The sequence below is a fragment of the Chlorocebus sabaeus genome, chromosome 3 (assembly GCF_047675955.1).
Source record: "Chlorocebus sabaeus isolate Y175 chromosome 3, mChlSab1.0.hap1, whole genome shotgun sequence".
In the NCBI taxonomy this organism is placed as follows: Eukaryota; Metazoa; Chordata; class Mammalia; order Primates; family Cercopithecidae; genus Chlorocebus; species Chlorocebus sabaeus.
The window spans coordinates 92,200,112-92,226,014 of record NC_132906.1 but is presented as its reverse complement, the minus strand read 5'-3'; the positions used below and the strand labels follow the sequence as shown (position 1 = coordinate 92,226,014).

Below are 25,903 nucleotides of genomic sequence, written 5' to 3'. Positions count from 1 at the left end.
CTTTGAGTGAAGGGCTCTCCACCCTACCTCCCTGCACTTGGGAGAACTTCCTCCGTCTTTGCTGTCCACACTGCAGGAGTAGACCTTGCAATGGAGGGACACCTGGAGGCTTTGCCATCAGCACCCTGCCCAATGCAGGCGACGTGGACTCACAGAACACAGGCAGGGGTTCAGCTCTGTTGGGCATCGCCGTGCACTGCGGCTGGGTAGGGACCCTCTTGCCATCTGCCCTGTCTTTTGCCTGCAGCATCCCTCACTGGTGCAGACGACCTGGTGCAGACACATGGACATCCTCCTACTCTCTTTTGTACAATGTCTTTGGTTCCATCTCTTTAACTGCAGTGATCAGCTCACTCCTTGCCTTGCTTCTTGACTGATTTGCGAGTCCCAAGATCCTCCAGGGTGTGCCTTGGGAGGGGATGTGTCTCAGGAAGGACTTTTGAGGGGCTTCAAGGGACAAAGAAAGAAGGATGCTGGTGTCAGCGTGGCAGCCGGGCATGCTCCTCGTCAGAGGCAGGGTCCAACCTCGGGTTCAGGTTTGGGGCTGCCCTGGCCTCTCTCTGCTCCTTGCTCTCTGCCCTCCTGGTACAAACACCTGTTTTCTTCCTAAGCCCCAGTTGTCACTGGGGTGTCCCTGAACTCACAGGACACCTCTTCAGTTTTCCTTTAAGACTTTGGGTCCTTAGGGTGTGGGCCATTTCTTTCAGAAATCTTCAGGTCTTTATAAACCAGTAATCAGGATGCTTTTCCTCTGGGTTCCTCAGTCTGAGAACATCTTAGAAATGTGAGTTCTCTGACCACAGCCCAGGCCTGTTGAAGCAGCTGTGGGTGGAGCTGGGCTGCCTCTGTTTTAAGGTCAGCTGGGAGCCTCTGCCCTGGGCCAATACCTGCGTTTATCTCACAAATGGTCCCTGGTCCCATCCCCCAGGCTGGGGGCCCTGTTTATCCAGCCATCTCACATCGGCTCCCTCACCAGACATCTTTGCTCTTGTTCCAAGCAGGGCAGGTGTGCTCAGCAGGGGAACCCAGCAATTTCGCTCCCTCAGCCTCACTTATTTCCAATGTTTGAGATGCCCATTGTCCGCATGATGTTTGCCCAGGCTGTGTTCCTGTTTCTGCTTCTCTATCCACGGGCCCTCAGCAAATTTCTTCCAGGAGGCCTGGCTTCCCCTAGTTCTAAGCATCACCGCATCTACAGTGCTTTTGAAAACATTCACAAAGCATAACAGAGTGAGAGAAGGGTCCTCCCCTCACACAAGTCCCAGGTTTCTAGGATTTGAAAGACTTATGTTAAGAAGGTTTTAAAATAGTTATATATTTTCCTCTTTTTGTTCTTCTACCTCCCCTCCAAATGTAGGCAATTCCTTCTTTATTCTTCCCCACAGTTTATTTTTATTTTCTTTTTTTTGAGTCGGAGTCTTGCTGTGCCACCCAGCCTGGAGTGCAGTGGCGCGATCTCGGCTCCGAATGAAGGAAATGAATGAAGGAAAGGAAAAGCATGAAGGGAAGATTATGCTTATCTACATGGATATCTGTGTTTAATAAGCAGAATAACAGCTACCAGATATGAATTGCTGGATAGTGGAAAGTCACAGGACTCAAACAGCTTTCCTAACGGCTTGCTAACTGCAACTTCTATCTCCCGGATTCAAGTGATTCTCCTGCCTCAGCCTCCAGAGTAACTGGTATTATAGGTGCGCCTTGATAATCCGCCTGCCTTGGCCTTCCAAAGTTCTGGGATTACGGGTGTGAGCCACTGTACCTGGCCCTTCCCCATAGTTTAATACTTTAGGCTTAGGTTTTTCTTTTAACAGTTCAAATTCCCCTTGCTAAGCCCTGTGAATAGTCCTTTGCAGACGGAATAAGAAACTATTCCAAAGTACTTGCTGGCCGGACACAGTGGTGCACAACTGTAATCCCAGTACTTTGGGAGATGGAGGCAGGAAGATCTCTTGAGCCCAGGAGTTCGAGACCAGCCTGGGTAACATGATGAAATCCCGTCTTTACAAAAATACAAAACTTAGCCAGGCGTGGTGGTGCACACCCATAGTCCACCCCACTTGTGAGGCTGAGGTGGGAGGATGGTTTCAGCCTGGGAGGCAGAGGTTTCAGAGAGCGGAGATCATACCTCTGCACTCCAGCCTGGCCATAGAGCCAGACCTTGTCTCAAAAAAAAAAAAAAAAAAAATTGTTGAGAGCTACGGTCTCACCGTGTTGCCCAGGCTGGAGTGCAGTGGCTATTCACTGGCATGATCATAACTCACTGCAGCCGAACTCCTGGGCTCAAGCGATCCTTTCACCTCAGCCTCCAGAGTAGCTCAGGCCACCACGCCGGGCTGAATGTTTTTAACATTATACCTACAGGTCTTTTCTAAGTTGTGCAAATTCATCCACTGTTACCTCCTTGACTTGCTTGTCTTACCAGTACTGCAGCCACTGGCTAGATCATCAGATTGTCTCTGACCGAGGAGAGAAGAGAAGATGGTTTGTCTTCTCTGTGAAAGCATCGCCTTTTCTGGTGTTTTGTGGATGTGCCCATGTTGAAATATTTCACTCCTTACTTTGTTTTTGAGACGGAGTCTAACTCTGTCTCACCCAGGCTGGAGTGCAGTGGCGTGATCTCAGCTTAGTCAGCCTCCGCCTCCCGAGTTCAAGCGATTCTCCTGTCTCAGCCTCCTGAGTAGCTGGGAGTACAGCCACCCACAACCACGCCTGGCTAATTTTTGTATTTTTAGTAGAGACGGGTTTCACCAGGTTGGCCAGTCTGGTCTTGAACTCCTGACCTCAGATGATCCACCAACCTTGGCCTCCCAAAGTGCTGGGATTACAGGCGTGAGCCAAGGTGCTTGAACACTTCTTCCTTTTTACATCTCTTGATTTTGTATTCCTCACTGACTCCAGCTCGAGTTTTCAGACTCATTCAGTCCACAGATATTTATTGAGCATAACTGAGTGCTGAGAACGTTGTCCACCCCTTCTCCCTTTTCCCTGACTTCAGCCCCTGGCAGTGTGGACCACATGCGATGCCCATTATGTCTCGATGCTTATCCACACATCTGTCTCATGATGCATGCGGGTCTTTATGTTTGATTTCCCCCAAATGGACGGCCACCTCCTTGGGAACAAGGACAGAGGCCTCTTTTCCCCCTAGTGTGCCTGTGCTGCCACAACAAAGCATCCAGACCTGGTGGCTTTGAAGCATCTACATTGTTGTCTGGGGTATATCCCCTGGGGTTCACTGTCACACACCAGGAAAATTTAGGACATGGACGCACAGGAGGAGTTTAGGAGCGGAAGTTTACTAGGCAGAAGAGAAAGAGAAACAGTTCTCTCCATAGAGAAAGGGTCTCCAATCGGAAAAGACTGGCTGGTGGTGAACGCGCTGGTTTTAGAGTCCAGTTTGAGGAGGCAGTGTCTGATTTACATAGGGCTCACAAAATGGTTTGATCATGTATGGCGTTTACATAGCATACCAGGAAGGCTGGCCACCCCACCCTAATCTTATTATACAAATAGGCTTTTCAGTTGATAGGCGATCGGTGCCATTTTGTCTGCTCCTTTACATTACACGTGGATGGCAGAGAAGGGAAGATGGAGCCGCCATCTTCAACATTTCTAGTCCCTAGTTCCTGCTAGCATTCACCCGTGCACGCTCCCAGCCTGCTTGTCCATGTCTGCAGCTCCACTTTACAGGCTGCTCTTTGTTAGAAAATGATTTGGGGCTTTTCATGAAAAAGAAAAGCCTTATTGAGGACTCTCACACCCTTACTATCTGCCTAAGTGATTTCTTAACTCTTATATCAGCTTCAACAACAGACCTTTGTTTTCTCACAGTTCTGGAGGCTGGAAGTCCAAGATCAAGGTGTCGGCTGGGCTGGGTTCACCTTCCCACCCATGTGAGGCCTCACATGGCTGCCCCTTGGTCCATGTGTCTGTGTCCTAATTACTTCTTATAAAGACACCAGTCACATTAGATTAGGACTCTCTCCAGTGACCTAATTTTAACTTAATCACCCTTTCAAGGCCCCCTCTTCAAGCTCAGGCTCAGTCTGTGGTGCTGAGGGTTAGGGATTCAGCATGAATCTCAGGGGGACTCAATTCAACCCTCAACACCCATATTCTCTAACACACTCGTGCCGTGAATAATAACATGGGCATTTAATTGATTATGCTCTCTCCATTTTTCACTATTTTTAAAAGATGTGTTTATTTGTTATAGTATTCCAAGCCCTGTGCCCAGTGCTGGTGCCATAACAAAAAGACAGACACGCTTCCTCCCACAGAGGGGCTCAGAATTCCTTCAGGCACCGCTCACTTTTGGGATGGGCAGAGCAAGCTAGTGCTGCAGAAGAAAAGATTTTCTAAAACTGTTAAGCAGTATACGAACATACAATTAAACATTATTCACGTCCCACTGAAATACTGAGGGTCACTGCTGTCTCACTGTCCATCACTACGGCTTTGGTGATTTTTAAGCAGGGGAAGTGGTTTCCATACGGTCTCCGTTGATATTCTCCCACCTGTGAGTGGATGTTTATGGCTCTGTGAGTCAGTGTGCCCAGCAGCCCCGTAAAGAAGACAGAGTCCTGGATCCCCCATTTTGATGATTTAATATAAGTTCTTATATAAAATTATAGTTAAAATGTCAGTGAACCCAAAAATATTTTCTTCGCTCCTAGCTGTCCTTGAGGCCATCATGAAGTCCCAGTTCCTAGTGTGGGACCCTCTCTCAGACCCCAGATGTGGGCTCAAGCCTCTAGCACTCGACCGGAGATAATAGCAGATGCTTTCCCCCCACCTCATTCCAGCACCCCTTTGAATAAGACAGAATGTGCGGGCAACCTCCATGAACGAACGTCAGAGGGGGCCATGGCGTCAGGACTGCACCAGTGCTTTCCTTATCTGTGGTTGTCATGCGTTCTACACAGTTCGCTGTGCCTCATTATTGAACAGAGGTGCAGAGAGGAATGTTTCTGTTATCAAGAGAGGAATGTCTCTGTTGTCGGTTCAGTTTAACCTTTTTTGGGGGTGAAATATACATATGGAGGCTAAAGCATCTCCACCTGGGATGCCAGGTTCACTTCTGACTAACCCCAGTTCTGGGAAGGCCTCTAGGATTTCCAGTTTATCTATTGTTCCTTGAGTAACAGCAGGTCCTCATTGTAAATCCTGCCCTTAGGCTGAAACAACCTTGATGTTATCATCCTTCAGTTGCCTTGTACATCCCCTCTGAGTCACCCTTTTGCTGTAGTACAGAAGGCCTGTGTCTGGCAGGTAAGGGCACCCAAGACACAGACACAGCTTCTGTTTGTCAATCTTGATTAAATGTTTCTTTTCTCTTCTCTCCTCTCCTCTCTTCTTTCTGTATCTCTCTCTCCTTCCTTCCTTTCTTCCTTCCTTCTTTTCTTTCTTTCTCCTCCCTTCCTTTCTCTCTTTCTTTTCTTTCTTTCTTTCTTTCTTTCCTTACATGGAGTTTTACTCTTGTCACCCAGGCTGGAGTGCAATGGTGCAATCTGGGCTCACTGGAACCTCCACCTCCCAGGTTCAAGCAATTCTCCTGCCTCAGCCTCCTGAGTAGCTGGGGTTACAGGTGTGCGCCACCAGGCCCAGCTAATTTTTGTATTTTTAGTAGAGATGGGGTTTCACCATGTTGGCCAGGCTGGTCTTGAACTACTGACTTCAGGTGATCCACCCACCTCAGCCTCCCAAAGTGCTGGGATACAGGCATGAGCCTTCCCGCCTGGCCTTAAATGTTTATTTCTAGGAAACTGGGTATGTCAGCCTCTTTCTTCAGCCTGTCAGTTTCCTTGGACTTCAGGGGTAGGTTTGCACAGACCCAGCCACTGCAAAACAACACTAATCTAAAATTCACCACTTTGGCTGGGTGTGGCAGCTCATGCCTGGAATCCCAGCACTTTGCGAGGCCAAGACAGGTGGATCACTTGGTGCTAGGAGTCATGGCAAAACTCCATCTCTACTAAAAATACAAAAATGAGTCAGGCGTGGTGCTGCACACTCGTGGTCCCAGCTACTCAAGAGGCTGAGACACAAGAATCGCTTGAACCTGGGAGGCGGAGGTTGCAGTGAGCCTAGATCGTGCCACTGCACTCCAGCCTGGGGTGACCACATGAGACTCTAAGAAGAAAAAAAAATTATAAGATTGTCTTTATACCCAAAATCCACCTTTTTGAAGCTCATAGTCACTTTATTTCCATTTCTATAAAATTCCATTAAATTAGCTTTGAAGACCTAGGATAATTTTTATGATAAACAGAAAATGAACTGAAGGAAGGCATCAGTGTTAAATCAAATGAAAACAATTTCTGAAATCTAAGAAAAAATGGTGCGGGCAGATTGTTGATGTAAGTCCTTACCTCATTCTAGCACTCACTGAAATTCTATCTTTGTCGACATCCTGTTTAAAATGGAACCCCCTGCCACCGCCTCAGCCTGTATTCCTCCCGTCTCCTCCCTTTTCTTCATCTAGCGTTTAATCAACACCAAGGGTGCTATATCCTGTGTGTTGCTGTGTATTTTGCTGGCTGTCTTTCTCCCAGCAGATACTGAGGCCCAGGATACTGTCAGTTTCCCTCACTGCTCTATTTCTGGGTTAGGACTTAGAGTAGAATGGGTGCTTTTGCTCCTATCTGCTGAATGAGTACATAATGGGGAATACATTTTTTGTTTTTTTTTTTTTTTGAGCCAAAGTCTCGCTCTGTCCACCAGGCTGGAGTGCAGTGGCGTGACCTCGGCTCACTGTAATCTCCGCCTCCCGGATTCAAGCGATTCTCATGCCTCAGCCTCCCAAGTAGCTGGGATTACAGGTGTCCACCATCACGCCCAGCTAATTTTTGTATTTTTAGTACAGATGGGGTTTCATCATGTTGGCCGGGCTGGTCTTGCACTCCTGACCTCAGGTGATCCACCTGCCTCAGCCTCCCACAGTGCTGGGATTACAGGCGTGAGCCACCGTGCCCGACCTACATTTTGTTTTTAAGAAAGAAGAAAATTAGCTTAAAAGATAGTTGTTCTACAACAAAGTACCTAAAAATGCTCTTTAGCCATTTTGCAAAATCTAACAGAAACAATCGTATTTTCTTATTTCTTTTATGAGACTATTAATGGTCACAGAATTTCTCAGTTTGCATCTATTTACAAACAATGAACTACATAATTTTCTTGGCCTCACAGCACATTTCACTGATGAACCTGGAAAATGAATTACCCTGTTAAGCCAGTGGTTTAAACCAGACAGAATAAACATCTAACTTGGTGCTAAGTAGCTGGTTTAAATAGACCCTTAACCCCGTACTACCTCCTTCCTCAACACTGCTTCCTGCATGTGAATATGGTGGTTCACAGTCTTTGAGGCATTTCTGTAAGGAGTGGCTGAAATTCAACATGGAGACATTCTCTTCGTTTAGTTTTTCAAAGTGCTGGAAAATTCCTTTAACTTTTTCAACAGACTTGCTCGGTGAATTCCAGGTGCCAGGCACTGGGGTAGGTGCAGGGAACAGTCCCTCCCTCCACAAACTCTAAAAGCAGCAGTGAGTGTTTCACGTGGTGTTTCAGTGCACTAGTGAATTTATTAAAATGTGTATTGATTGAGCATCAGTTGCTTTCCAGAGCCAGGCACTTGGGAGACATCAGAGAAACAAAACACAAAGATTCCTGCCCTCATGAGGCTTCTTCAAACATTTACTGAGTGGCAGAATGTGCTGAGAAAGGGACAATGCACTCGGTGAGGTGTCGAAAGAGGTTAGGACCTGCTCCCTGACCCTAGAGAAGTTTTAAACTGCTAGAGATGATGGGAGTCAAATGAGTCCGTTAGTCATTGTCAGGGGCTACACTGCACGGAAGAGGCCAGCAGGGTGGCAGAAACTCAGATGAAGGAGCAGGAAAGGGCTCCCCAGAGGGAGAGGCTTAGAAGGGGGTGTGCCTGGGCTGCACCTCATGGAATTCCTGAGTCCTGCACAGAATTCCAAACCTGCACAGATGAGGGGTTGGAGGGCTTTTCAAGTGGGCAAACTCAGTGAGCAATGAAGTGGAGAAATAGCTGGTCATGATATGCTTACGGGATGTTGCTTCTGGCCTCACTAGGGAGGGGAATTCATTCATTCTTCTGCGACTCAGTGCTTTCTTCAGTGCCCATTGTGTGCTAGGTGCAGTGGTGTTCACCAGGCACAGTGGTGAACAACACAGAGGTTTCTCCCCCATGGAGCTAACACCCTAGAGAAGGAAACGGCACCATCAAACCTGTAAATGAGCCACATACAGGGCAACAGGGGGTAAAGGAGGTGGGAGAGCCACTGTAAAGAGTGTGGTGTGTATGAGTGTGTGTGTGTGTGGGGGGCAGGATTTGAACTTGTGGAGATAGAAAGTAAGGAGCTGTGGCAGGTCTCTGGGCAGAGAAAGCAGTGGTTATGAAAGTTAGTGTGACAGTGATTGGGACGGCAGGAGCTTGGCGTTAAGGAGACCAAATAGGAGTGGATTCTAACTATTTCGGTGTAAGAAGGTTCCAGACAAGTGGGTGTCTGTGGGAAAAGAGAGAGAAGATGTTAGAGGGATTTATTTAGAAGGGAAAATCCCTTGGGCTTGGTGATGAATTGGATATGGTTATGAAGATGGTGAAAGAATGAATGACTGCATTTAGAGAAGGGCAGATGAATGATATGGTGGGTTGCCATATTGAGACATCCATGTAGAAAGGCTTAGTAGGTGGATGAAGAAATGGACAAAGAGCTCAGGTGAGAGAAGCAGACAGGGGGTAATATTTGGAGAATCAAAAAGCATGCTCCAGGAAGTGATTAAACTTCCTGATGGCAAAAAAGTAGAAAGAAGTGTAAAAATTCTAGGCGAGCCTTGAACACCTGCTGAATAAATGGAGAGGTATACCATGTCCATAAATGGGACATTTTCATATTATAAAGATATCCACTCTTCCTAAATTTAACTATACATATCATTAATGTGTTTCCTAAGGTTAGATACATTGATTTCAGAATTCAGATGGAAGAGTAAAGGTTCCAGAATAGTCAAAGGGACTTTGTTAAAGAAGGATGAGGGGAACCCGCCCTAAGACAGTGTGGTGCTGTCCAAGGTTAGAAAAATATAGGAGTTGGACAGATAGAGGGTCCAGAAATTGATACTTATGTAACTGACTTTAGCTGATGGTTTAAAAATCAGTGAGAAAGGATGAGCTGTTTAATAAATGGTAACAGGTCAATTTGCTTTCCAAATCCATAACATAAAAATAAAGTCCCTACCTCCTCCCATAGTCAGAATAAAGATGGGTTAAAGCTTCACATATGAACATTAAAACCTCTCATAGATTAAAGATGGCTACAATTCTTTGTCATTCCTCCCATGCGAATAGAGTGGACTTCCGTGGCCCTTGAAGCCGGACCAGCACTACACCTTCTTGACCCACATGGAGAAGTCATGCTGAGACTTCTGGCTAGGCTGTAAGAGGCCTCGTCTCTTCCACTTCATCTCTTGGTACATGCTCTTTGGAGCCCTGAGCTGCCTAGCAAATAGTCCAGCTGCCCTGCCGGAGAGGACATGTAGAGGGTCCTGGGAGCACGGTCTTGTGGGGATGACGACCACATGAAGGAGCATTGGAACAGCAAGTGTGTGAGTGAAGAGTCCACTGGGGTCCTCCAGCTCCACTCACCTCCAGAGACTCAGTCCCAGCTGCTGTCTGCTTGCAGCTACATGAGAGGCCCAAGTGAGATCAGCTGAGCTGCCCAGCCAGACCTAGTTACCAGCTGAACCATAGACAGAATAATTGTTTTAAGTGACTCCATTTGGTGGTGGTTTATTATGCAGCAATGGGCAACTGAGATGACGCCATACATTGTCTATAACTGCTGTTGTGTGCTGAATTGTGACCCCAGAAATATGCTGAAGACCTCACTTGTGATGCTATGTTTTGAATATATGTGCACCTCCAAAATTAAGTTGTGTTGGAACTTAAACAACAAGGTGATGGTATTAAGAGTGGTCTTCTGTCTCTTCTGCCATGAGAGGACACACGGACAGCATCATCTATGAGGAACAGGCCCTCACCAGACACCAAGCCTGCCAGTGCCTTCATCTTGGATTTCTAGCCTCCAGAACTGAATATATTTCTATAAAGTATCCAGTCTCAGGTATTTTATAATAGCAGCACAAATGGACTAAGACACTCAATGTTTCAGAATGTGACCTTATTTGGAAACAGGGTCAATGCAGACGTAATTAGTTAAGACGAGGTCATACTGCAGTAGGGCAAGCCTTAATCAAATACGATTCATGACCTTATAAGAAGACAGAAACTTGGTCATAGAGAAGAGACACACAGAAAGAAGACAGCTACATGAGAACAGAGGCAGAGGTTGGAGCCACAAGCCAAGGAGCTCCTGTGGCTCCCAGAAGCTGGCAAAGGCAGGAAGGACTCTCTGTTACAGTCTTCAGAAACAGCATGGCCCGGCCGAGGCTTTGATTTGGATGCCCAGCCTCAGAACCGTGAGATAATAAACTTCAGTCGTTTAAACCATCCAGTTCATGGTACTTTGTTATGGCAGCCCCAGGAAATGAATAAAGCTATGAGCATACATAGTAAATTACCTTTCAAATGGAACTGAAACGCATGTGCCGAAATCAGGAACGTGATTACCTTCGGAGGAGGATGTTAACCTTCTGACAAAATTGGTTCTTGGAAGGAGGGACACAGCTGGCGTCTTTCATATTATTCTCTACTTTAAATATATTTTCCAAAACAAACAAACAAATCTCCAGGTGAAAGGATGAGAAGATTGAAGCTATGTGAGAACATGGAGGGATGTGAATCCCAAGAGGGAAAGCCAGAGGAACACCGGAGACCCGGAGGGCACAAAAGCACATGAGGATGGAAAGAGCTCGCTGGATTTAGAAACAAGCCAGTCCCGGCTGGTGCAGTGGCTCGTGTCTGTAATCCCAGCACTCTGGGAGGCCGAGGCAGGAGGATCACTTGAGGTCAAGAGTTTGAGACTAGCCTGGGCAACATAGCAAGACCTCATCTACACAGAAAAAAAAAAAAAAAAAGCCAGGCATGGTGGCACACACCTGCAGTCCCAACTACTCAGGAGGCTGAGGTGGGAGGATCACTTAAGCCTGGGAGGTCGAGGCTGCAGCGAGCCATGATTGCACCACTGCACTCCAGGCTGGATGATAGAGTGAGACTCTGTCTCAAAAGAAGGAAACAAGCCAGTCATTGGCGGCCTTAGGAGGCAGCTTCTTTAGAGAGAGCTGGGCACAGAAGTGAGATGGCGCAGGCACAGGAGAAGAGGGTGCTGAGGGAAGTCTGGCCCTGAATGAAAGGTAACAGGGAAGATGGTAGTGAGAGGAGGGTGCAGCAGTAAACACAGGTGCTTCAGCTCCCAGAAGGAACAAGGAGGCAAGGGAGGCGCCAGCTGCACTCCTTCTCAGCGTGTAATGGGCACAGGGCCCCGTGCAAAGGAGAAATCAGCTCCACACAAGTGATTCCAGACCATTATTACCAGTCATACAAGCATGAGAACCCTCTCCTCTCCTGTCACAGACCATCCCTGATGTTTGTTTGGTGCTTTTTACCCTTCCAGCACTTTCCTGGGCAGGACTGCGTTTGCACCTCCAAACACAGGATTGGGCAGGATCGACGGGATGACTGGCAGATGAGGAAACAAAGTCAGAGCTCCAGCCTTCATACCCGCTTCCCTCTCTTGGTCTCAACATTCAAAAAGATGTGTGCGCTTCATGAAATTCCAGGGCTTTGCTTCCTCGCTTTGTGGCCAGTGACTCTGTGGGGCTGGGAGTAGTGCACATTGATCCGTGTTGGAGCACCTGGTCTCCAAGCTCGAGTCCCAGCCCATCCTCATTGTCCCTGTGCAGTCGGCCATTTAGACCTACTCACAACCTTGTGGCCTTGGTTTAGTTTGTTTAAACAAAGCTATTCACGTTCTATTTCATTGTGACCCTCTCCAGGGCAGAAACCAAACTTTTTCTTTTTTTTTTTTTTTTTTTGAGACAGGGTCTTATTGTCTCCCAGGCTGGAGTGCAGTAGTGGCACAATCACGGCTCACTGCACTCTTGACCTCCTGGGCTAACGTGATCCTCCCATTTCAGCTTCCTGAATAGCTAGGACTATAGGTGCACACCACCATACATGGCAAATTTTTTCTGTGTTTTTCGTAGAGACAGGGGCCTGCCTATGTTGCCCAGGCTAATCTTGAACACCTGGGCTCAAAGGATCCATCTGCCTCAGCCTCTCAAAGTGCTGGGATTACAGGTGTGTGCCACTGCGCCTGGCCAACAGGAACCAAACCTGATTCATGTTTGTGTCACCCCAGGCCAGGCACTGTAGCTTGTGTGAAAATTGTCAGAATCGAAATGGAGTCACTAATGTTAAGAAAACCCTGACAAATAGAGCCAGGGAAGGCCATGAAGACAGGGTTGTTTTTTTTTTTTTGAGACGGAGTCTCGCTCTGTCACCCAGACTGGAGTGCAGTGGCACAATCTTGGCTCACTGCAAGCTCCGCCTCCCGGTTCATGCCATTCTCCTGCCTCAGCCTCCCGAGTAGCTGGGATTACAGGCGCCCAGTAGAGACGGGGTTTCACTGTGTAAGCCAGGATGGTCTTGATCTCCTGACCTCGTGATCCACTCGCCTCAGCCTCCCAAAGTGCTGGGATTACAGACGTGAGCCACCGCGCTCGGCAAAGAGAGGGTTCTTGTGCCTGGTAACAAAAAGGACTCTCTGGAAAAACTGCAACCTTGCACAAAGGTCACTGCAATCTCCCACAAAAAACAAGTCCTGCAAGGACATGGCCCAGTCCTAACGAACTGACATTGCCTTCGTTATGGATCTTTGTAGCCACAGATAATTATTTTCAAACAATTGTGCAGTCCGCCTCATTTTTTAAAATCCTTTGCTTTCTTTGCCTCCCTGAATATGCACAAGTTTACTATGGCATGCATATTTCTATTGCAATGCTCTATTGCAAAATAAATATCTTTTTCTTTTAGACATCCTCTCTGTTATTTAGGTTGCCACTTGCATGCAACAAGCACTGAATAAATGCTGAATTGACTTAAATTTGTTCTGAGGATGAAGCAGTGCTGGCTGAGAAGGAGCCGGGGTCTCCTGGTGCACTTTCCATGCCCCAGAAGGTCCACTTCCACCTCAGCCCCACACTGCTCAGTCTCAGCAACCTGACATGCCAGGGCTGAGCAGGTATGATACGCCTTGACATTCCTGCCTTGTCGGAGTCTCAGGGCACCTACTGAAGGAGGCAACGGGCCTATTTCCCTTTACAGGACACCTTCAGGACACCGGTTTTAACCTGCTCAGGGTCTCACCGCCCTTCTCAGCCAGGCCAGCGGCCAGAGCGACACTGTCCCCAGGGTTCAACTTAAAGTCCATTCTACCTCTCATTTTCTCTAAAAAACCCCAACCAACCAACCAACCAACCAACCAAACAACAAACCAAATTCCACACGCTGCATATTTTAAAAGCATTTCAAGGTTTACTCTTTAAAAAGGAAGGAGGACTTGAGAGGCCGAGGTGGGTGGATCACGAGGTCAGGAGTTCGAGACCAGCCTGGCCAACATGGTGAAACCCCGTCTCTACTAAAAATACAAAAATTAGCCGGGCATGGTGGCTCATGCCTGTAATCCCGCCTACTCGAGAGGCTAAGGCAGGAGAATCACTTGAAACCGGAAGGCGGAGGTTGCAGTAAGCCGAGATCGCGCACTGCTCTCCAGCCTGGGCAACAAGAGCAAAACTCCGTGTCAAAAAAAAAAAAAAAAAAAAAAAAAAAAGGAAATATTTCTCAAGTAGCGATTGCAACTTCCATAGTCAAATTTTCATTCCAAGCCATAAATGGAGATGACTGTCCACTTTTCAGGTACAAAATAGGATAAAGGCTTCTTGCAAAAGTCAAAGAGCAAAACCAAAATCCTCCACAAGCAAAACCCTCCACTAGAAAGCGCCCCCATTTCTAATCTCTAACAGTGAGAGCCTCAGGACGGGCTCCGCAGACGCTCATTTAAAGCAAACTTTTTCAATGACCTTGAGGGTCGTTGCACTTACACGCACGCGGAGAAGCAAATCGACCGCAGCTGGAAAGGCGCTGGGTCGAGCGTGAGAGGAACACGCTCTCACGTGTTCCTCTCCTAAAGGAGCGTGGAAGAGAGAAGGGGGTTCCCCAAGGGCCCCGGCCCCTCCACCTCGCTCGGCCCCGCGGCCAGGCTCCTCGCACCGCAGCCCCGACTGTGCGGAAGCGGAGAGGCGGAAGGTGTTCCCAGAACTTTCATTTTCCATCCTGCAGCAGCCCCGAGCCTCGGCTGGAGAACTCCCATTTTTGCGAAAGCGCGAGGTCCAGCGGGGCGGGGTGGGCGCGGTGGGGGGAAGGGGATGGGGCGGGGCCGGGGCGGTGAAAGAGCCCGGGGGGCGGGGCGAGGCCGCCGCGGTCCGGGCCCCCGACGTGCGCTCCGGGCTCCGTAGCCAGCTCCTGCCCGGGCGCGCACACGCGCTTCCTCTCTGGCGCTCCCGGGCGTCCGGAGGCGAAGGTCCCGGAGCGTTCCCGAGAACCGGGTCGCAGCGAGTCCGGGGTCCGCTCCACCAGCTGCGCGTGGGGCGCACGAGCCGGCCAGCCTCGGGGAAAGGGTGCGGGGCGCCGGGGGTTCCTGCGGGAAGATGAGGAAGCCCGACAGCAAGATTGTGCTGCTGGGGGACATGAACGTGGGGAAGACGTCGCTGCTGCAGCGGTATATGGAGCGGCGCTTCCCGGACACGGTCAGCACGGTGGGCGGCGCCTTCTACCTGAAGCAGTGGCGCTCCTACAACATCTCCATCTGGGACACCGCAGGTGAGGCCGGCGCCGCCTGAGCCGCACCGCTCTGGGGCTCCGCCGGGGACCGGGGGCGCGGGGCTTCCAGCAGGGCACCCGGCCGCGCACAGGGTCCCGGCCTCGGACAGCAGATGCCTTCTTCTCGGGGTTTCCCACTCGTCCTCCCTTGCTGGTTGGGCCGAGCTCTGCCTGCCGAGCCACTCAGTGACCTCAGCGACAATCCAGTTTGCAGAGAACCCGCTGGTCACTTGTGTACCTAAGCGGCCTTTGCTCCCGAGCCCCGCGTTCCTGCTCTGCTGCCCTGGGAACCAGAGACGCTCCTCGGTGGCTGCTTTGTTGGGTATTTTCAGTTTTTACGTCCCCGTAGGAACATGATCTCCTTTAAGATTCACTTGAGGGGTGAGCAGAGCTGGTGTTATTAGCCCCTTTTTAAGAAAGAGTAAAATGAGGCACAGAGTGTTCCCCTGCTGGGTTTACTCAGGAGAGAGGAGAGAGAACTGGAGCCTCCGGACCTCTCAGCACGGAGCATATCTGCCTTTTACAGTTAATCTTCTGCTTGATCTTGGCTCAGATACGTCATATGGGTTTGGAGTGACTTCCGGTGGAAGCATTTGTAAGATAGGTAATGAGTTATTTTTAGTGTGTAGTATTTGTGACTTTTCTAAAGTACAACTTAGAGGATCTCAATTCAAGCTTTCTGTTTAACATTGGTAAATAACACTGGTGGTTGTAGCATTGCAATGGAATATATTTCCTTCTCCTTACAAAAGAATAAGATATTGTAAGTGAATGAAGAAACTGGATTCGTGTGACACATTTTCAATGAGTGTGAGTTTTTAGAAGCCTGAAACTCTGAAAGTTCTGACTTCTTTTATGTCAGCATTTTAAAAAGTCATATACCCAAAGGCCCCATCCAGAGTTCTTAAATTGCCATCTTGGGTGCAACAGTATGCTGAATAAACAAGATGATAATTAATTCTCTCTTTAAAACTGAATTAACGAAGCTCACAGAGGTACTTCCAGTTCTCCCCCTCCCTTTTGCCTTCTTTGATGCTTGCTTTTTCATTATTATTATCCCAGTTAACATCGTGACTAGTTTATTGGCAATCATCTTGTGAAAACAATGTCCCCCAGGTAAAGAGGTGCATTTCCCTGATCTTTGCTCCAATTCTGTCTTCCGCCCCAGGCTGCAGGGTGAGGTTTACTGAGCTGACTCCCTCACACTGAGCATTTGTTAACGATGGAACGCATGCTCTAGAAGTCAAATCGAACCCACTTCACGAACCCAATTTGCTTTTGTACAAAGTCAAATGGAACCTAATTTGCTTTTGTACAAAAATTTGCCCCTCTGCTGCTTTCACTGGCTGGCTGGGATTTACTGCTGCCCTTGGTTTACAAGTAGCAAGGGTAATGTAGGAGTGTTATTGGGGGACCCAAACCGACACCCCTGTAGTGGCTGCCGTAGGAGGCAGACTCTTACCACACGGGGTGTTTCTGGAACAAGAGCTGCCCTGCAGTGCTAGAACAGCCCCTGCATTGGAGGGAATGAAGTAGCAGTTTTGTTTCGACTGGCCTCTTGCTTCTTCAGCACCAAGGACATGATGCAGCTGGAATCTTGATCACCAGAGGATTTTGCAATTGTGCTGATGTGATGCCCTAGATGTCTTGAAGCGTTCCTGGGGGCAGCAGCTCATTTCCTGTCATCCGAGGCTGCTGCTGCTTGTTCGCTTGTTCGAAAGATCCTAAGGGTGAATTACTAGAACTCCTCAGAACAGAGGGTGACCAGGCCCCTTCTCCACATTCCTGACTTCCTGTGTACTCAGGCGGCCCTGGCCCAGAGTTGGTAGGGACACAGGCCACCCTTGCCTGCCTCCTCAGCGGGCTGTGGCCTGACTGGGTACTTGAAGGGAAAAGAGAGGTAGGAACAGATACCTTTTCTATAATTATTGGAAATTCAGAATTTAACTTTTAGGGGACCCTATTCTTTTCCTTCTTTTGTTTAGCTCCTAAACTTTCTCTCCATCACACAGACATTGCTTTTCGAGTTGTCTTTGTTGTAATTGTCATAACCGAGGCAGAACGATAAGGACCAGCCGGAGGAGGAACCATTTTCAAAGTTGCTTTTAGCAACACAAGGCAGGGTGGGCTGGGGTGGGGGTGCAGGTGTGCAGAGGGCGACAGGATGCTTAATAGTAAAAACGATTGCACGGGGGTCTGTGTACACCCAGTGCCTGGCTGCTTGTAGCCTGTAAGGCAGGATGGAGCTGAAGAGGGAGAAGAGAGTTGGCAGGGCAGACATACATTACCCTATTCCATTGACATAACAGCCTTCCAGAGGGAGGTGTGATTATTTGCATGTTAAAGATGGGGCCGGGCGTGGTGGCTCACACCTGTAATCCCAGCACTTTGGGAGGCCGAGGTGGGTAGATCATGGGGTCAAGAGATCAAGACCATCCTGGCTAACATGGTGAAACCCCCTCTCTCCTAAACATACAAAAATTATCTGGGTGTGGTGGCGCATACCTGTAGTCCCAGCTACTCGGGAGTCTGAGGCAAGAGAATCACTTGAACCAGGGAGGCGGAGGTTGTGGTGAGCCAAGATTGCGCCACTGTACTCCAGCCTGACGACAGAGCGAGACTCTATCTCAAAAAAAAAAAAAAGAAAAAAAAGATGGGAAGACAGGGCCACGTGGTGGCTCCTGCCTGTAATCCCAGCACTTTGGGAGGCTGAGGTGGGCAGATCACCTAAGGTCAGGAGTTCGAGACCAGCCTGGCCAATGTGGTGAACCCCTGTGTCTGCTAAAAATACAAAAATTAGCTGGGTGTGGTGGCTGGCGCCTGTAATCCTAGCTACTTGGGAGGCTGTGGCAGGAGAATCGCTTGAACCGTGGAGGGGGAGGTTGCAGTGAGCCAAGATCGCGCCATTGCACTCCAGCCTGGGTGACAAGAGTAAGACTCTTCCTCAAAAAAAAAAAAAAAAAAAAAAGATGGGAAGACAGCAGAAGTTAAGTGGGATTTAGACCTTGGTTCATCCAACTCCAACTCACTTGTCTCATTATGCCGTTTTAGGGGTCACTTGTCGCTCCCAGCCCTCGTCTAATTGGGCACACACATGTGGAGTGGTTGCTGTGCATGGGTGGGCACATCCAGGAAGCAAAAGGAGGTTGCCCAGCGAGGAGGCAGAGCCCTAGAAAACATACCCTGTGCTCCCCTCTGTCTGCTGGTTGCTCAGGACAGTCTGAAGTGTTGCCTGTTGTTGGCAAATATAAACTGAGCTTCCCTGGTGCCAGACACTGTTTGGGCCCTTGTTCCACAGCAGTGAGCAGGCTGGCTGGCCGCTGCTCTGCAGGCTCTGGATTCCAGAGGAGGGGGAAAGGCAGGCAAGAAGTGAGTGGTACAGCTTCACATCTGATCATTACTTGGAAGAAAATACGACAGGCTGATGAGAAAGCGGCTGGTGTGCCCAGCACAGACCTGGTCCCCAGAGCCCTGGAGACAGAATGCCCTCCGCATTTGTTTTCCTTCTCTTCTCAAGGCCGTGGCCTGGTGGGTGATGGTGGCGGGGGGCACTACCTGACTCACGTTCGCATCCCCAGCACTTGGCCCTTGAAGAGCCAGCTTGGAAGGCAGCGGGGAGCCCAGACTTGAGCTGCTTCCCTATGCTGGTGTCCAGCTCCAGCTGTGTCTCTGGGGACTGGGTGTTGGAGAGGGTGAGTGCGTTTTGCGTGTGGAATGGATGCATGTCTGTGGGAGCCTGAAGCCAGGCTGTGACAGACAATGGTGGCCACTGCAAACATGAGACATCCTGGTCTCTTGAGAGTCCTCTGGCCTTTGGGTCCTTCTGAGGCACCAGCAGAAGGTTATGTGGCCACGCCAGGGCCTCCTCTCCAGCACAGGTGTTCCGGATGGTGGGCCTCCTAGTGTGTGAGCCTCCCAGCAATCTGCCTGACTGAGGACTTCCCACATCACCAAGTCCTACTCTCTTCCCTCATCCTATCTGTTCTTCCTCATCTTAATATAAACAGCCAGAAAAATCCGCACCTTCAACACTTTGCTTGGAAATCTCCTCAGCTAAATATCCAACTTCATCACACATGGTTATGCTTCCCTCACAGCTGTGGGGCACGACTCAGCTGAGCTCTCTGGCACCACATCCTCACTCCTCCACTTCCCATAACACAGTCCTCATTCCGACCCCAGGCTTCCACCTGTAATTGGCTCCTCCTGGTGGAGGTGTTCACCCTGAGGATGCAGGTTTTCTCTGCTATGCTTCTCGCTTCCTTCTGATTCCTCACCAGCAGGGCTGTTCATGTGCACCTTCCTGCCAACCATCTGTTTAGGCCAATCCAGGCTGCCCTCTCATGAGCCTCAAATCCTCCCAGATCTGCCATTGCCCAGTTCTAAAGCCACTTCCATGTTCGTGACAGCCTCTCTCTGCTCCCAGTTCCAAAATCTGTCTCAGTTTCCTATTGCTGCTATAACAAATTAGTTACTTAAAACAACACAAATTTGCTGGGCATGGTAGCTCCTGCCTGTAATCCTAGCACTTTAGGAGGCTGAGGTGAAAGGATCACTTGAACCCAGGAATTGAAGACCAGCCTGGGCAACACAGGGAGACTGTCTCCACAAAGAATAAAAATGTTAGCCAGGTGTAGTGGGGTGCACCTGTAGTCTCAGCTACGTGGGAGGCTGAGGTAAGAGGATTTCTTGAGCCTGGGAGGTTGAGACTGCAGTGAGCCATGATCCTACCACTGCACTCCAGCCTGGGCAACGGAGCAAGACCCTGTCTCAAATAAATAAATAAATAAATAAAAATTAAAACCATAGATTTATTGTCTTTAAGTAGTCCGGAGGTCAGAAGTCCCAAATGAGTCTCTCACTGGGCTCAAGTCAAAGCTTACAGGATTGCATTCCTTTCTGGAGGCTGAAGGGAGGAACCTGTTTCTTAGACTTTCCTGGCTTCTGGAGCCTGCCTGATTTCCTGGCTTTATCCTCTGTCTGAAAAGGCAGTCCAGTTAGGTCTGTCCTCTACAGCATCTCTCTGAACCAGTCCCTCTGCTTCCCTCTTCTAAGGGTTTAAAGGGTCCCTGTGATTTTGTGGGATCCATCCTGGTCCTCGTTTTCAGGGTGGCTGACTGGCAGGCTCAGCGTCCCTCACCCACGTGACGTGGGCACAGGTTCTGGAGATCAGGGCATCTGCTGACCACAGCTGTGGCCGTGGCTGTGTCACCTCCTTTTGCATCAGGCTCCTCCTGTATAATAAGGGGAGAAAGGGGCACCTGTCTGAGCATTATTAGGAGTCAGCAAGTTAAGACTGGCAAAGTTCTCAGAACAGCGGCCAGAATGAGGAAGCACCATGTGAGTTTTGCTAAACAAACATTTGTCTCCTGGTCTTGGGTGCCTGTCACTGAGATTACACTAGCAGGCATGTTACAAAGGGAGGAAGGAGGCTCAGCTGGGCCCCAGCAAACAAGTCTCTAATAAATGGGGAGGCCACGGCGAGGGGAGGGAAGGTGGGGGACACTCGTGGTGGCCATGGTAAAGAGTGAGAATAAAAGTCGTCGTCCGCCATCCAAGGGCTCAGCAACCTGGGCGACCCGGCCATATTGAATTTCTTCCTTTGCTGTTTGCAGTTGAGCAGGGGGCTGATTGATGACTGGTTTCACCCACAGAAGGCAAAGGCTGATTCACATTTGCACTTCCCTGGCATCCTCTGCCCGAGCTGCGAGGAAACAGTTCCTCTATCTGTCTCAGCTGGAAGTCTGAGCTTTGGTGTGAGCCTTGCAGACCCCAGCGTTCTTGGTGCCAGAACCCAAGGATGGGTGGACGGCAAAGATGTGGAAGAGAGATGGGCCCAGCCTCTGGCCTCTTTAGAGGATGCTGATGGCTGACCCACCTGAGAAGGGATCAGGGTGCGATGGTCCTGGAATCTGTGTCACAGAAGGCAGGACTGAGAAAATGGGGGGATTCTTTGGTGTGGAATAGAGAGGACTGGAGTCGCAGTCCCAGGAACTGTTTGCTGGAAGGTTGTCATATGGAAGAGGAATTCAAGCCTCATTTGAGTTCTACTGGGGCACGTTAGAGTAGTGGGGGGGTGGTTTGTGGCGGGAGAGCAGGTGTGGCCTGTGTGTAACGGCTGCCTCCCAAACTCGCGCTTCCAACACTTATAGTAATTGCCACTGTATGTGGCTTCCTGCCACGTGCCAGGCCCTGTGCAGGCTCCATACTCCTGGGCTACATCCTTTTCTCACGACTCCGCCTGGGAGGCGCCAACGTTGCCGTCCTACAGACTGGGAAGCAGCATCTTACAGAGGGGAGGCGGCTCCCACAGTCGATCCCTGACAGTGCCAGGGCTGCTCAGCTTCACAGCCTGGTCTTCCTGCCCTTGGGAACCCAAGGTCTGGATGCTGCTTGGCTCAGGACCTAGAGTACGGGGTTCTCCGTGGATCAGGTCCCTCCTTCCCAAGCCGAAATGCAAGGATTTTTCAAGGAAAGGCTCATGGTGGATTTAGGATCTCAGGTTCTCCAGGTCCTCTCTGGCCTCAGAGATGCTGTGAACCCAGGCTGGGCTCTGCAGCGAATGAAGATGCTGCTTTGCTCATGCAGGCTCTTTCCTAAGCCCTGGGCGAGATTCTGAGCAATTGGTTTAAGAACTTTCTCTTTACTTGAACAACTGCAGTGCAGCCCAGGAGAGGATGCTGGAGTTTCTGGTTATGGAATCTTGGTGCCTGGAGGAGGGAGAATGTGAGTGCTCGTTCAGGTGAAGTTAGCTAAGAGATTGGCCTGCATCCTGTGAATGCAGACTGCTGTCTGCCCGAGGCAGAGCCCAGGTGGCTTTTGTGAAGGACAAAGGTGGCTTGTGGGTGAAGGTGCCGAATGAGAGGGCATTTCAGCTCTGAGGACCGCGAGCCCCCACCTCTGTCCTTCCAGTCCACATTAGAAGCCTCAGCCCCCAGCCCCATGACAGCTGCTCCTTAGGGAATGGGTGGAGGCTGTGTCGTATGTGTTGCTGCTTCAGGTTGGAATTGTGGTGATGCTGTGGGTGGGCCTGGAGAACAGCTCTCTTTGGCAGGGACCACATGGGTGGCTGAGGGTCCACACTTTTGACTGACGTGAGAGGACTGCACATTTTTTAAAAGCCTTGAGGGATTGGTACAGAAGTGAATGCACAGCCTGCAAAACACGTGCAGCCAGGGGCATTTTCTTTATTTATATAATTATTTAATTTTTTTGAGACAAGGTCTCAGTCTGTTGTCCAGGCTGGAGTGCAGTGGGGTAACCACAGCTCACTGTAACTTCAACCTCCCAGGCTCAAGCAGTCCTCCCACCTCAGCCTCCTGAGTAGCTGGGACCACAGGTGTGCACCACCATGCCTGGTCAATATTTAAAAAAAAAATTTTTTTTTTTGTAGGGATGGGGTCTTGCTACATTGCCCAAGCTGGCCTTGAACTCCTGGGCTAAAGCGATCCTCCTACCTTGGCCTCCCAGAGTGCTGGCATTACAGGCGTGAGCCACTGTGCCTAGTCAGGAGTCAGATTTTAGCTGGCTTTCGTATTATATTAGTTCCTGTTTTAGCCTCACTCAGGAGAGGCTTCTGAGTGGTTTTTGAGGTCTTAATATGGTGACCCTCAACCTGACAATTAGTGTTTGTGTGACTGGAGACTATTTGGTCAATTACATGGTCTTTCTACAGATCCGGGGGCTGACGCAGGCCTGCTGCTGGTTGTTGTAAATAAAGTTTTATTGGCACAGCCACATGCATATGCATACACTTAAATGCATTGTCTATGGCTGCTTTCACCTTGTAATGGCAGAGTTGAGTCATTGCAACAGAGACCAGACAGCACTGAAAGCCAAACATATTTACTGTCTGGCCCTTTGCAGAAAACATTTGCTGATCCCTGGTTTAGGTTGTGTAAAGGAGATACTGCTTCTCTAGCAGTCTGTTCCCATAGGTATAGACACTTCTAAAAAGGTTTAACATTCAGCAATTGTAGGACCCCAAGATTCAGTTCAGCTCAACAAGCAGCTCTCAAGTTTCCACTGTGTGTGTGTGCTGAGCTAGAGTGGAGTGAGGGTGGATTTAAGATGAACATCAGCTCCTACTGAACGAAAGATCTTGGGAGAAATGCCAGTTAAGGTTTGTATCTGGAAGGTCAACCTGCAAAACCCCAGGTGCATGTGGGTCCACATGGCACCTCTACGGAGGACTTTGAACGGGTGCCTTCTGGGTGCAAGGCCTCATTTGTAGAGCTCCTCTGCTTTATTGACCAGCAACAGTGGCCTGAATGTGAATGTGGGGATTAAGATAGGGGAAAGAGAATTGATTGATTGTCCTGGCCTCAGCAGGAGTGGACAAAGCGACATTATACTCGGAGATTTCAGAGCACAGTGGCCGCTTGCGAGCAGTGTGTGCTGGGAGGCTCGGCCCACAGCCTCCTGGAGTGGCGCCTGGGAATCCCGGGGTGCCAGGGGACCTTGCGGGCTCTTTAGTGCGCTGTGGTTCAGGGGAAACTTGATGAAGGTCAACTGTATTTGTTAACGAGCACCTGAGTCGCATTGAATGCCTTTGGGAGACACTTTTACGCTTTGTTATCTCTAAGTTCTCTGGAGAAATAGAAAATTTTATTTATTTATTTATTTATTTAAGATGGAGTCTCGGTCTTTCATCCAGGCTGGAGTGCAGGTCTCGGCTCACTGCAAGCTCCGCCTCCCGGGTTCATACCATTCTCCCACCTCACCATCCCGAGTAGCTGGGATTACAGGCGCCCGCCACCACGCCCGGCTAATGTTTTGTATTTTTAGTAGAGACGGGGTTTCGCTGTGTTAGCCAGGATGGTCTCGATCTCCTGACCTCGTGATCCGCCTGCCTCAGCCTCCCAAAGTGCTGGGGTTACAGGCGTGAGCCACTGCGCCTGGCCCTATTTATTTATTTTTAATTTAATTTTTTTTTTTTTTTTGAGATGGAGTCTTACTCTGTTGCTCAGGCAGGAGTGCACTGGTGCGATCTCAGCTCACTGCAAGCTCTGCCTCCCGGGTTCAACCTGCCTCAGCTTCCTGAGTAGCTGGGATTACGGTCTCCCACCACCATGCCTGGCTAATTTTTGTATTTTTAGTAGAGACAGGGTTTCACCATGTTGGTCAGGCTAGTCTTGAACTCCTGACCTCAAGCAATCTGCCCACCTTGGCCTCCCAAAGTGTTGGGATTACAGGTGTGAGCCACTGTGCCCATCTTGTTTATTTATTTATTTATTTTGAGACAGGGTCGTCTTCTGTCACCCAGACTGGAATGCAGTGGTGTAATCTTGGCTCACTGCAGCTCTGACCTCATGGGCTCAAGCAATCCTCTCACCTCTCGGCTGGGACTACAGCACCACCACCCCTGGCTGATTTTTGTATTTTATTTTATTTTTTATTTTTGTAGAGACACGGGTCTCAGTATGTTGCCCAGGCTGGTCTTGAACTCCTGGGCTCAAGAGATCCTCCCTGCTTGGTCTCCCCAAGTGCTGAGATTACAGGCATGAACTACCATGCCTGGCTGAAAATGTATGATGCCAGATCAAAATTGCTCTTCTTTCTGTATTGAGATTTCATATAACATCCCTCTCCAAGAAAAAGAAATTTTGTACATACACACATGTACACACACACACACACACACACACGCCTAAACAGCTGTTGATTCTTAGGATAATGGATTCATCACTGCGATGACAGAGTTCCGTGGTCCAGCTGGCTGCGAACGCTGGCCCAGGCAGGTTCCAGCTTCGTTTCAACCCTGGCTTCCCTGGTGCTGTCTCCTCTGCACCTCACTGAGGGGTCTTTCTGCCAGGCCTCCTGGACCTGGTCAGCTTCCCTGCCCAGAGCCCCTCCAGCAATCCCCAGCTTATCATTCTTCTTGTCTGGCTGCTAGCACCTGAGCCCTGATGCAAGATTTGCAGTTCGTCCTGTGGGCTCTGTCTTTCCTCTGTTCTCACAGGGGCTTACAGCGTTTCTGTCTCTGGGGCTGTCTCCGCTCCTAGCAGTTCCCAGCTTGAATTTTATCCCATCTTTCAGTGAAGTATTTCTTGGTCTTTGTAGCAGAGGGAAGAATTCCTCCTTTCACCAAACTGCTACAAAGTGACCTTGCACCCATAGTACATACTGCTGGTTGTCTGCTTTTCTGATCTTTTTCTTTCCTTGGATTTATAAACTCCTTGGGTTTTACTCACTTCACATTTTCCATAGAATGTAACATTTTGCTCTGTGATATTTTTGAAACTAAGTTTTTGCTGAAGGAAACTTTTGAAAACAGTGGGAAAAATTCAGAGAGTGACATTAGCAGTTTCATTTTCTTAGGGACGTATTGACCCTGAATGATAAAATTAGTGTGGAAATATAATTGTCCTGAGTGCTGTGACACAATAGGCCATTGTGTGCGTGGTAGGGAACTGTTGGTCCGGGGCATTAATTATATGGTATCCTAAAAAACTTCTTTAGTAGCTCTTGATTTCTTTTGAGTTCAGTATCATTACAAATCTATTAAAAAGACTAACACACCAGGACAGTGCTTCTGGGAAGATGGAAAAGATATATTTTCCCCTACTATTCCCTCTAATTATAGCCAGAAACCTTGGATTTTATATTAAAAGCAAATATAAGACTCTGGCAGGTGGCAAGGAGAAGGCAGATCCACTAGGGACCTCGGGAATGTGTTTCAGGAAAAACTCTAAACCCAAGTTTCTCCTTTGCTCTCAAAGCGCCACAGCAATCATTGACCAGGAAACTCCTGTGACCGAAGGTGTAGGGTTTTTCCCACACACCGCGCAGTGGACACCAGCTGGGTGTCCTCCAGTTTAATTCCAACACTATCCACCTGGAGGTAGCGTCTCATACCACAGGGTGAGGGCTCAGTCCCACAAGACCGCCCCTTCCTTCCCCTCAGTCTCAATTCCAGGCCTCTGGAATTTCTGATCCACCGGCTTCAGGTGGGGGTTCCCACGACCGCCTCTTTGGGTTCAATTACTTTGCTGGGAAATGGTTGCTTATGTTTGTTTACTAGTTATTAGACAGGAT

The 25,903-nt window shown here is 49.1% G+C and overlaps 1 protein-coding gene and 1 long non-coding RNA gene across 2 annotated transcripts in view; one reads left to right on the top strand and one right to left on the bottom strand.

The window, feature by feature from the left end:
* Nucleotides 1–14,415, bottom strand: part of LOC140711431 (uncharacterized) — a 38,285-nt gene extending 23,870 nt beyond the window's left edge. The window contains exon 1 of the long non-coding RNA XR_012092621.1: nucleotides 14,089–14,415. This is a non-coding gene — a long non-coding RNA (uncharacterized lncRNA). The remainder of the gene's footprint in view (nucleotides 1–14,088) is intronic.
* A 28-nt stretch (nucleotides 14,416–14,443) lies between these two features.
* Nucleotides 14,444–25,903, top strand: part of RAB20 (RAB20, member RAS oncogene family) — a 36,351-nt gene continuing 24,891 nt past the window's right edge. Inside the window, exon 1 of the mRNA XM_007960880.3 lies at nucleotides 14,444–14,866. Within this exon, the coding sequence (XP_007959071.3) occupies nucleotides 14,695–14,866 (172 nt within the window). The 5' untranslated portion in view covers nucleotides 14,444–14,694. The remainder of the gene's footprint in view (nucleotides 14,867–25,903) is intronic.